Source organism: Brassica oleracea, chromosome C7 (assembly GCF_000695525.1).
Source record: "Brassica oleracea var. oleracea cultivar TO1000 chromosome C7, BOL, whole genome shotgun sequence".
Taxonomy (NCBI): domain Eukaryota; kingdom Viridiplantae; phylum Streptophyta; class Magnoliopsida; order Brassicales; family Brassicaceae; genus Brassica; species Brassica oleracea.
Genome location: NC_027754.1, coordinates 2,551,980 through 2,563,488, shown reverse-complemented (window position 1 = coordinate 2,563,488; position 11,509 = coordinate 2,551,980). Strand labels below are relative to the sequence as shown.

General features: G+C 38.8%; 3 protein-coding genes across 3 annotated transcripts; 2 read left to right on the top strand and 1 right to left on the bottom strand.

Annotated features, from left to right (window-relative positions):
• Positions 1-414: 414 nt before the first annotated feature.
• LOC106307034 (adagio protein 2) lies at positions 415-3,606 on the top strand. Its single transcript, XM_013743870.1, has 2 exons — positions 415-831; positions 1,819-3,606. Exons 1-2 carry the CDS (start codon positions 599-601, stop codon positions 3,431-3,433), a joined length of 1,848 nt encoding a protein of 615 aa, XP_013599324.1. The 5' UTR covers positions 415-598; the 3' UTR covers positions 3,434-3,606.
• A 1,304-nt stretch (positions 3,607-4,910) lies between these two features.
• On the bottom strand, positions 4,911-7,551 carry LOC106301249 (adagio protein 2-like). The gene is made up of 2 exons (XM_013737604.1): positions 7,239-7,551; positions 4,911-6,735 (listed from the first exon to the last, which is right to left on the bottom strand). Exons 1-2 carry the CDS (start codon positions 7,457-7,459, stop codon positions 5,133-5,135), a joined length of 1,824 nt encoding a protein of 607 aa, XP_013593058.1. The 5' UTR covers positions 7,460-7,551; the 3' UTR covers positions 4,911-5,132.
• Positions 7,552-10,707: 3,156 nt separating this feature from the next.
• LOC106305404 (double-strand break repair protein MRE11A-like) lies at positions 10,708-11,306 on the top strand. Its single transcript, XM_013741780.1, has one exon. It carries the CDS (start codon positions 10,809-10,811, stop codon positions 11,262-11,264), a length of 456 nt encoding a protein of 151 aa, XP_013597234.1. The 5' UTR covers positions 10,708-10,808; the 3' UTR covers positions 11,265-11,306.
• Positions 11,307-11,509: the final 203 nt, after the last annotated feature.

Sequence of the window (11,509 nt, the reverse complement as noted above, 5' to 3'; positions counted from 1 at the left end):
TATTTAAGAAATCTTACCAAAAACATAAATCTAAATATAGTAAATTTACATGTCACAATTAGATTTATGTCATGTCATATTGTTTTTAAGTCATGTCATTATTTTTTTGTGAAAGTTAATGTATTGATGATATATATACAAATTACTTCTAAAATATAGTTCAGGGGATTTGTTGACGAAGAATAAAAAAAAGAGACTCACTTGAGATGTATGTAATATGTATTAAAAAAAACAAACCAAACCAAACAAACCAAAAGAAAAATCCAAATCCCTAAACCATTGGAATGCAAGGAGGGAGGTAATCAAATTAAAACGGGAAAATGTAGATAATATCTGTAAACCGGGAAGGTAAAAGAAACTGAGAAACCGGTTAAGATAAATAAAGGAGAGGCACTGAGATCCCATATAGCCCGACCCGAATCAATCCCCTCTTTCGTTCTTCTTCTTCAAAGATCATCTTCCTCTCTCGATTGCTTTGCTTGGCTCTTAATCAAAAATCAAATCTTTTTCATCTTCTTCTGCTGAGTTTTCAATTGCGATTTCTGGGTTTGTCTCAATTTCGAGCCTTTCCCCCCTTTTAATTGGTTGCAAAATCAAAATGGAGTGGGACAGCGATTCCGATCTTAGCGGCGGAGATGAGGTGGCTGATGATGGATGGTTCGGCGGAGACAGCGGACCGGTTCCGTTTCCGGAGATTAGTCTTCCTGGAACGACGCCGTGTGGGTTCGTGGTCAGCGACGCTCTAGAGCCGGACCAACCTATCATCTACGTCAACACCGTCTTCGAGATTGTTACTGGGTATAGGGCTGAGGAAGTTATTGGTAGAAACTGGTGAGCTTACTTTCCTTCAGTTTTGCTACTAGACAGAGCTTTGTTGTGTGTCTGTCAATGTCTTTTAGCTGCTTTAGAGAAGACTCTGAGCTTTGTCTACTTTTTACTAGACAGAACTTTGTTCTTGTCTGAATTTTTGTTTAGGAACGCCAATTACTAGAGAGAGCTTTCATTACTATGGTTCGTATGGTTCTTGTTGAGGATCTTGAATAATTTCTTTTGGACTCAGAAGTTGGTTAATTATAGAGGAAAAAAAGCTATAAAGTGAGGAGGATACATGTAACTTATAATGTTTTCAGTATCGTCTGATTAACGCCAACTATATAGTTTGTGTGTCCTGATGATGCATTGAGCTTTGTCTTTGTGATGTGTTTATTTCTTTTGCATTATTTAACTTAAGTTACATGTATTATATGTATATAACTTGATCATTGTTCTATAGCTTGTGTGGGATCATTCAGTCAAGTACTGTATCTGTTAAGTTGTTAGTATGTATACGATGTTACTATGGAAAAAATATAAATTTCTACTCATCATTATGGTTCTTGTGGAGGAGCTTGAATTTTATATGATTAGGCTTGTTGAGATGTTACTAGAGAGCTTGTTGAGATGTTACTGGAGAGCTTGCCTTCTTCTTTACCATGAATTAGAGAATCTTTTGGTATGAATAACGATGTTACGAGATAGCTTGTTGGGAGCTTGAACATATCGGGAACAAGTCAGAAATCATGTAACTGGAAGTTGGCTATATAGGAACAAATCTATCAATTGAGGACTGAGGAGGATATTAATGTTTTCAGTATTGTCTGATCAACGCCAACTACATAGTTTATGTCTCATGTCTTTGTGATATGTTTTCTTTCTTTTGAATTATTGACTGTTGTTATTTTGATCTTTGTTATATTGCTTGTGAGCGATCGTTAGCTCAAGTACTGTATCTGTTACGTTGTTAGTTCCCTTCTGATATGTTTCTTCTTCTTTTGGCAGCCGGTTCTTGCAGTGTAGAGGTCCATATGCTAAAAGAAGGCATCCCTCTGTAGATTCCACAGTTGTGTCAAAAATGCGACAGTGTCTAGAAAAAGGCATCGAGTTTCAGGGAGAGTTACTCAACTTCAGGAAAAACGGGTCTCCTTTGATGAACAAGCTGCGTCTAGTCCCCATCCGTGAAGAAGACGAGATCACTCATTTCATAGGCGTTCTCTCCTTCACAGACGCAGAAATTGATCTCGGCCCCTTTCCAGACTTGTCTACAAAACCAATTCCAAGAAGATCTCGCTCATTTGCCTCTGCTTCACCAATCGGAGATCGCAACGTCTCTCGTGGACTAGGTGGTATATTTGATCTGAGCGATGAGGTAATAGCTCTCAAGATATTGTCAAAGCTGACTCCCCCTGACATTGCATCGGTCGGTTGCGTGTGTCGGCGGCTAAATGAGTTGACAAAGAACGATGACGTGTGGAGAATGGTTTGTCAAAACACGTGGGGCACCGAAGCCACACGTGTTCTCGAGAGTGTTCCCGGTGCAAAGAGGATCGGTTGGGGGAGACTGGCTCGAGAGTTCACAACGCATGAAGTAACTGCGTGGAGGAAGTTTTCGTTTGGAGGTACCGTCGAGCCTTCCCGGTGTAACTTCAGCGCTTGTGCGGTTGGGAATAGGATTGTTATCTTCGGCGGGGAAGGTGTGAACATGCAACCGATGAATGATACGTTTGTGTTGGATCTTGGGTCAACTACTCCTGAGTGGAAATCTGTTTTGGTTAGCTCTCCTCCTCCTGGTCGCTGGGGTCATACGCTCTCTTGTGTCAACGGCTCTCGTCTAGTAGTCTTTGGAGGTTACGGGAGCCATGGATTACTCAACGATGTCTTCATGTTAGACCTTGATGCAGACCCTCCTACATGGAGAGAAGTATCCGGTTTAGCCCCTCCAATACCAAGATCATGGCATAGCTCGTGCACACTTGATGGAACCAAGCTGATTGTATCTGGTGGTTGTGCTGATTCAGGAGCTTTGCTGAACGATACGTTCTTGCTTGATTTGTCAATGGATACACCAACTTGGAGGGAGATACCTGTTCCATGGTCTCCTCCATCTCGCCTTGGACATACCTTAACCGTGTACGGTGACCGGAAGATCCTTATGTTCGGTGGTCTTGCAAAATCCGGAACTTTGAGATTCCGGTCTAACGATGTCTACACGATGGATCTTAGCGAGGATGAACCGTGCTGGAGACCTGTGATTGGGTATGGATCTAGCCTTCCTGGAGGCATGGCAGCTCCACCACCGAGGCTAGATCATGTGGCGGTTAGCCTTCCAGGTGGTAGAGTCTTGATATTTGGCGGTTCGGTTGCAGGGCTTGACTCTGCTTCTCAGCTTTATATTCTTGATCCTACGGAGGAGACTCCGGCGTGGAGGATACTGAGTGTTAAGGGATGTCCACCGCAGATTGCGTGGGGGCACACCACTTGTGTGGTGGGAGGGACTAGGTTGGTCATCTTAGGTGGTCAAACAGGAGAAGAGTGGATGCTAAATGAAGCTCATGAATTGTTGTTAGCTACCTCTAGTACTACATCGTCAAGACATGAAGAGAAGAGGGTCTTCTAGGTGTTTTTTTTTTTCAGAATGAAAACTCAAATGTTTCTTAGTTGCTCTGTACATGGTGAGCTTGTGAGTTTGAGACGTCCCATGTGTTTGTTAATATTTTGATTTAATGGTATTTGTATATGCAAAATTTACGAATTTGATTTGTATATTCCTTTTGTAGTAAAATTTTGTAGGTGACCTGATGAGCCAAAACCAAACTTGAAAACTAATATAATAAATGAATTCCTTTTAATTTAATTTTTTTTTAATTCTAGTTCCCTTCAATATATTAAAATTAGCTCAACATGCAATTGGTAACAAAAAAAAATGACATGGTTAGTATATATCCATATCATAAACACATTGATAACGTCCAGACCTGGTTGCAGCAAGAACCTTTAGTAATCATTGTACAACTCCATCAGAAACGGAATGGTTTACTTTTGAGAACCGTATCATAAACGCAATTGTTATCAAATTCCTTGGCCAAAACTTCTGTTGAGTTTCTGACCACATCATGATATAATAAATTACGTCGGAACAAAGTAGCTAATGCATATGGAGATTGATGTCTTCCTCAACGAGAGCAAGATGTATTCATTGCTATAATCTATACTGTAAGAATGATCCCTTCATCACTTTCAAGACTTTTGATACAATCCATTTTCTTATGTTCAAATTTCCCACAAAACCAACAACACATGTAATGTTGTTTCTTGTTTCGTCTGACATGGTTGTTGATATAACGTTCAATCACTCTCTTAATGTTAAATGCACAACCATACTTTAAGACCTTTTGTCTGGTTTTGATATCCGCGTATTGATTAACCACTGTTGACATGTCAACAACTTCAAGCCTCATAACATTGTCTTGTTGCGCTTAATGATAACCTAATGCAAAAGGAAATCATGGGACATAAAACATCATAACCAACTCTAACCATGATCATATATCACAACCTACAAAGAGAAATGATCACACCATGAGTGACAAAACCAAGCATCCCATCCCATAAACTAAAGCGGCAAAAAAAAAAAAATTAAAATAGAAATTGAACTAGTGCTGAAAGAATAACTGCAACACTATCAACAAAAAGACCTATGCCACCCTATGTCACCATGTACCTCTATTTTCACCGTCACCAGGTCCATAGCCTATAGTATTACACCATTTGCATCATAGAAACCAAATCTCCAGACCAAAACTGAAACTTCACTTGTTTTTTTTGTTCATTTGAAATATTTTTGATCAAAGGTGGAATACAAAGTCATAATACGAGCTGGTGGAATACAAGATTTCCTCAGGAACAAAAACCTAAAAGAGATAGTCTAACACCTCTGTAATGTTAACATCATTTGCATAATGGAATCCAATTTTCTAGTCAAACACAGAAATTTCACCGTTTATATTTTTATTTAATAAAGGTAGAAGTTTTTGGCAAAGTACTAAATTTAAATTTTAACATTGCCAGTGTAAAATTTTCATATAATTTGAACAGATTTAAAGCAAACAGTAGATAAATAAAGCAGATTAAACATTAAGTTTGGTTTTTGGATCATCCGGTCACCTACAAAATTGTACTACACAAGAAGGAATATACAAATAAAATTCGTAATGTTGAATATACAAATACCATTAAATCAAAATACTAACAAAACATGGACGTCACAAACTCACCACCATGTACAGAGCAACTAAGAACCATCCGAGTTTCCATTTCTAGAAGAGCCTCTTCTCTCCATGTCTTGAGGAGGTGATTTTAGTACTAGAGTTGGCTAACAACAGCTCATGAGCTTCATTTAGCATCCACTCTTCACCTGTCTGCCCACCAAAGACAACCAACCTAGTTCCTCCCACCACACATGTTGTATGTCCCCACGCAAACTGTGGTGAGCTTCCCTTAACATTCAACACTCTCCAAGCCGGTTTCTCCTCCGTTGGATCAAGAAGATAAAGCTGAGAAGCCGAGTCAAGCCCTGCAACCGAACCACCAAAGATCAAGATTTGACCACCCGGAAGACTAATCGCCACATGATCCAGCCTCGGAGCTGCCACGCCTCCAGGAAGGCTAGTTCCATACCCAACCAAGGGTCTCCAGCACGGCTCATTCTCACTAAGATTCATCGTGTACGCATCATTAGACCGGAACCTCCTCGAACCATACTCCGCAAGACCACCAAACATAAGGATCTTCCTGTCACCGTAGACTGTTAAGGTATGTCCGAGGCGAGATGGAGGAGACCATGGAACTCTTATCTCCCTCCACGTCGGTATATCCATAGACAAGTCAAGCAAGAACGTATCGTTGAGCAAAGCTCCTGAATCAGCACAGCCACCAGAAACAATAAGCTTAGTTCCATCGAGCGTACACGAGCTATGCCATGATCTTGGTATTGGAGGAGCTAAACCGGATACTTCTCTCCATGTAGGAGGGTCTGCATCAAGGTCTAGCAAGAAGACATCGTTGAGTAACCCATGGCTCCCGTAACCTCCAAAGACTACTAAACGAGAGCCGTTGACACAAGAGAGCGTATGACCCCAGCGACCAGGAGGAGGAGAGCTAACCAGAACAGATTTCCACTCAGGACTAGTGGAGCCAAGGTCCAACACGAACGTATCATTCATCGGTTGCATGTTCACACCTTCGCCGCCGAAGATAACGATCTTGTTCCCAACAGCACAAGTGCTGAAGTTACACCGAGAAGGCTGAACAATACCTCCAACGGAGAACTTCCTCCAAGCAGTTGCTTCGTGTGTGGTAAACTCTCGAGCTAGTCTCACCCAACCGATCCTCTTCGCACCGGGAGCAGTCTCAAGAACACGTGTAGCTTCACTCCCCCACGTGTTTTGGCAGACCATTCTCCACACATCATCGTTCTTCGTCAACTCATTAAACCGCCGACACACGCAACCAACAGACGCGATATCACGCGGAGTCAACCGAGACAAGATCCTGTAAGCCATGACCTCATCGCTCAGCTCGAATATCCCACACAGCCCACGAGAGACGTTACGCTCTCCAACCGGTGAAGCAGAGGTGAAGGAGGGATCTCGCTTTCTTGTGATCTCTTTTGCAGGAGACGGTGCGAGTTTTGCGTCTGTGAAGAAGAGAACACCTATGATGTGAGTGATCTCGTCGTCTTCACGGATAGGGACTAGGCGCAGCTTGTTCATCAAAGGAGAGCCATCTTTGCGAAAGTTGAGTAACTCCCCTTGAAACTCAATGCCTTTTTCTAGACATCTTCGCATCTTGGAGACAACTGTGGAATCTACTGAGGGGTGTCGCCTTTTAGCATATGGACCTCTACACTGCAAGAACCGGCTGCCACAAAACAAGAAACAAAACTCAGATGCAACGAACAAAGATTACGCATATATAGACATGAATTACAACATACTAAGACCAATACGCATTTGATTATATAACACATTATCATGTCAAAATGATATTAGAAGTTCAGTAACGCATAAAAAAGAAAACAGCACAAAGAGACACAAACTATATAGCTGGCGTTCCTAAACATTAATTCAGACAAAACTCTAAAAAAATTCAGACAAAACAAACATTGAATTCAAACATACTAAGACCACAACGCATTGATTGTATAGTATAACACATTATTATGACATGGTTAAAAGAAAATATTAATAGTTCAGTAACGCATAAAAAATTAAAACATCAAAAAGACAAAGTCTTCCCTAAAAGACAGAACACACAACCTATGTAGTTGGAGTTCAGACAAACTTTTCAAAAAAAAAAAAAAAATCAGACAGAACAAAGCTCTGTCTGGTAACACACAAGGGCAAAAGAGAAGGAAAGCTCACCAGTTTTTACCAATAACTTCGTCAGCGCGATAGCCAGTGATAATCTCGAAGACGGTGTTGACGTAAATGATAGGGTGGTTAGGGTCAAGAGCGTCGCTGACCACGAACCCAAACGTCGCCGTTTTAGGTTGACTACTCAACGGAAACGGAATCGGTCCGTTATCTCCGCCGCTGAGATCGAAATCGCTATCCCACTCCATCTGATTTTTCATACAGGACATGGCCTTTGAAACACAGAAGAAGAGTAGAAGAAGATATTTTCGATTTTTTTGAATTTTGATATTTTCGATTTTTAATTTAAGAGGCAAGCAAGCGAGCGAACGAACCAATAGAGAGAAAGAGAGGGATGAGATATTTGTAGAGGATAATAATATCTTAAGATATTTCTATATATTCGGTCGGTTGATGATGATGACTCACACTGCCTCTTCTTTTTTCCTTCATCTTAACCGGTTCCTCAGTTGACTACCTTCCTGGTTTGTAGAAATTATCTTCCCGATTAATATTTTGAGTAAAATGAACCGACCGAATTTAAATATCTTCCGACCATCAATCTTTTTGTTTCTTTTGAACCACTTCTTCCGACCATCAATCAAATTCGGAAATTGACACTATTATTGTCTTGCAATAATTGGTTGGATCACCTAAACCACCCGTATGGTATTGAACCGGCTTATTGTACCGGTTTTGCTACATAACCAGCCAACTTAGCAACCGGCTGACCGATTGGTGTTGTCGATTTACAAGAGAAATCACGCCTGCAATTAAACCATGACGAAGGACGATAGAGAAACCTAAGAAAAGAGCAAGCATTGCGAGTCTGTTGTGACTGTGAGTTTGGTTTCAATTCGGTTAATTCAGTTTCGAAATATTTTTATCGAAATAATTAATGGATGGTTCATGTCGAAATCAACCTTTTTTTTGGTTTCCTGACTCAAATTTAACTAAAATTTAGATAAATTCATATCAATTCAGATATTTTGGTTATTCAATTTTTTTTATTTAAAAATGGTACAATGTGGTGTTATTTGATATAACATTTTTATAATGATATATTTTAAAATCAAGTAATATGTTAAACCAATTGGTTTTGTTAATCAAATGAAAATATGGCAAATCCTATATTGAAAATATGTCATTATAAAAATATACATACAACATACTGGTTTACGCTATATAAAAAAAACATACTGGTTTACGTAAAATGTATTTATAATGTCGATAATCAGAATTTGAAAATATTGTTGATACCCACCGCAACCAAAAAAAATTATATATTTGGAGTTTTCATTTTTGAAATTATGGATATGTATTTTTTAAAAGGAATTATAGATATGTATCAATGTAATCAACGGTGATGCGCTCCCAGACCTTTAAATGACCTTGTGAGACTTCAGCTTGTTGTATTCATGCAATAGTAACCGATCCTTGGTGAGGACCGGACCACCCAAACTAAGTTACATATTTAAAAGAAAATCACGACGGCGAAGATCCGCATGTATTTGACGACTGCAGTACCCAAATTCTTGGCAACTTCTATGTGAACATCCTGCAACGACGAAACAAAGTCAGTAGCACCTCCATGAGGTCGAGTCATATCTGGTAATGGAGCAAGATCCCGAGGACCAGAATGAACATGTCCATAGACAACATGAAATGGACTAAAACATGTGTTTCTGTTCGTGGTGTGGTTGTAAGCAAACTCAGCTTGATACTAGTAAGATTTCCATGATCGTATATTATCACCAACTAATGATCGAAGCATATTACCGAGAGAGCGATTAACGACCTCTGTTTGTCCATCAGACTGTGTATGATAAGTTGTACTCATATTCAAACTTATATTGGGAATTTTTCACAAACGACATCTTATGTAAAAAATATATATTTATCATATTTATCTTCTAGGATTAAAATGTAAAACTAAAATGTTAATAGATATATATAGAATGTAAAAATAATATTTATTTCACTCATCATCTTTCTATATATATATATATATACTCGTAATTTTACATTAATTTTTTAATTTAGTATCTAATGTTAATGTTTTGAATTTTTTTTTAATATTTAAAATTTTGATATTATAAAACTTATTTTAATATTTTATTTTATAAATATTTTATTATTATTGTTTTTATATTATATCGCGAGTTAATTCATTTAACTCATGATCTAAATGATCTAAGTTTGAGTTTACATATTGAAGCTTATATAATAAATTAGCTTAGTTAACTCAGGAAAAATCTAAGCTCAGTATGAGTTGAGCCCAATGAATTAGCTAGGCCTGGGCATTCGGATCCTCGGGTCGGGTTCGGGTGGTTGCGGGTCCGGGTTTTTCGGGTCTAAGAGTTTAGGACCCGATAGGATAATTCGAAATTCTCGGTTCGGGGTCGGTTCGGGTCTTCTCGGGTCCGGGTCAGGTCTTAGAGCATCTCCAACCCCACTGCAAAAAAAAAACTGCAAAATGGAGTGGAAAATGCAGTCATGAACAAACAAAAAAGACATTACTCTATATATGCAGTAATGCCTTTTTTGTTTGTTCATGACTGCATTTTCCACTCCATTTTGCAGTTTTTTTTTGCAGTGGGATTGGAGATGCTCTTAGATAGTTGGACTCAATAGGGTAATTAGAGTTTGTTGATTTGGTTCGGTTACTGATCGGGTTCGGTTCGGGTCAAGTCGGGTCCAACCCAAAAAAATACTTAAAACACACAGAAAATATTTAAATACTCAAAAATATGAGAAATTTTATCTAAAATCTGATCCAAAGACATGAAAAATATCCAAAATTTTATCTGATTATCCCAATTATATATATTTGAAATCTAAATTTTTATCCGAAACCCAAAGTCATACTCAAAAACTAAAATTTGAAACTTAAAAAATACCCATAATACCAAAAGTAAACTGAAAAATCCACATATACCTAATATATACTAGAAGTTTTGGGTTTTTGGGTACCCCACTCGGGTCTCGGGTTCAGGTCGGTTTCGGGTCGGGTCTTCGGTCCGGGTAAAATGCCCCGGCGTTGAATTACCCATAAGGTTGAGATTGTATGCATATGGCCCAACTCATCTTCAGCCCAATAACCAAATTCTGTACAAAAAGGAAAACGTTAAATGGTTTCCTTATTTTTCATGTGTCGGTTAATTAAATTATTAATACAATTAGGAAAAGGAAAGCTAAAAGCATGATTAACCCGGGGTTCTTAGGATGAGGTTCTTATCGGAAGTTAAAAAACTGTTTCTTAACTTTTAACTAAAAAAGTTAAGAACTGGTTCTTAAATAAGGACTTTAAGAACCGGTTCTTAGGTTTTTTAGTTAAAAGTTAAGAAACAGTTTCTTAGCTTCCGTTAAGAATCCCACTCTAAGAACCCCGGGTTAATCATGTTCTAAGGTCGGTGGTTGGAACTATAAATAGAGGAGGTGTTCAAGCTTTATTATCATCCAATAACGAAGACGATAAGAGAGCGAGAGAGAAAGAGCAAGAGCAATATTAAACGAGCTGTGTTTAGATATTAAACTTGTGATCTCTGTCTAATCTAGAGCCTCTTTCTCATCATCGCCATGGACAAGATATCCGCCATCAAAACTGAAGCAGCAGCTCCTGCTGTGAATAAGCAAAAGAACAACTCGATTGAGAAGGAACGATCTGATACGAAGGAGATCATAAAAGTATTGGCTGATCGTCTTCAGAAGATGGAAGAAAAGATGGATTTGTTGATCTCATTGATCAATTCAAACAATGAAGCTTCTGTATCTGTTAAAACTCGCTCTGTAAAAGCTGAGAGAGAGAGCTATGAGGAGCCTTGTAAGAAAAAAGCTAAAATAGATGCCAAGACTCAAACGAAGGAGAGCACTAGTGATGATTCTAGTGAGGAATCTGATGAAAATAAGAATGATAGCCGTTTCTTTAGTGCTCGTGGTGGCCGCGGTCGTGGTCGTGGTCGTCGTGGTCTTTATGCAGGTGGTCCTTTTGCTGGTGGTCGTTGTGGCGGTGATGGTTTCTGTGGCAAATGTTGAGGTGTTTGCATCTGATGAAGAGACCTTTTGCTATCTTCAGCGATTAGGAGTGGAAAACTTTTCTTAGAAGACAAGGAAGAAGCAAGCTCTTTGGTTTAATGCAAACCTTTACAACATTTCGTCGACAAATTCTCTAGGATAGACTTAAAATTTTTTTTGTCACAAATATAAATTTTAAAAATAAAAATGACCAAAATAAACTTAAATATTTTATTAAAAGAAAAGAAATCAATATACATCCCTGG

What these genes read in the sequence shown, in the direction of transcription:
- LOC106301249 (XM_013737604.1), bottom strand. Translation starts at nt 7,459, where the DNA reads ATGTCCTGTATGAAAAATCAGATGGAGTGGGATAGCGATTTCGATCTC. An exon ending in GAAGTTATTGGTAAAAACTG is followed by an intron (nt 6,736 to 7,238) that starts GTGAGCTTTCCT and finishes GTTTTGTGGCAG; the next exon opens with CCGGTTCTTGCAGTGTAGAG.
- LOC106307034 (XM_013743870.1), top strand. Translation starts at nt 599, where the DNA reads ATGGAGTGGGACAGCGATTCCGATCTTAGCGGCGGAGATGAGGTGGCT. An exon ending in GAAGTTATTGGTAGAAACTG is followed by an intron (nt 832 to 1,818) that starts GTGAGCTTACTT and finishes TTCTTTTGGCAG; the next exon opens with CCGGTTCTTGCAGTGTAGAG.
- LOC106305404 (XM_013741780.1), top strand. Translation starts at nt 10,809, where the DNA reads ATGGACAAGATATCCGCCATCAAAACTGAAGCAGCAGCTCCTGCTGTG.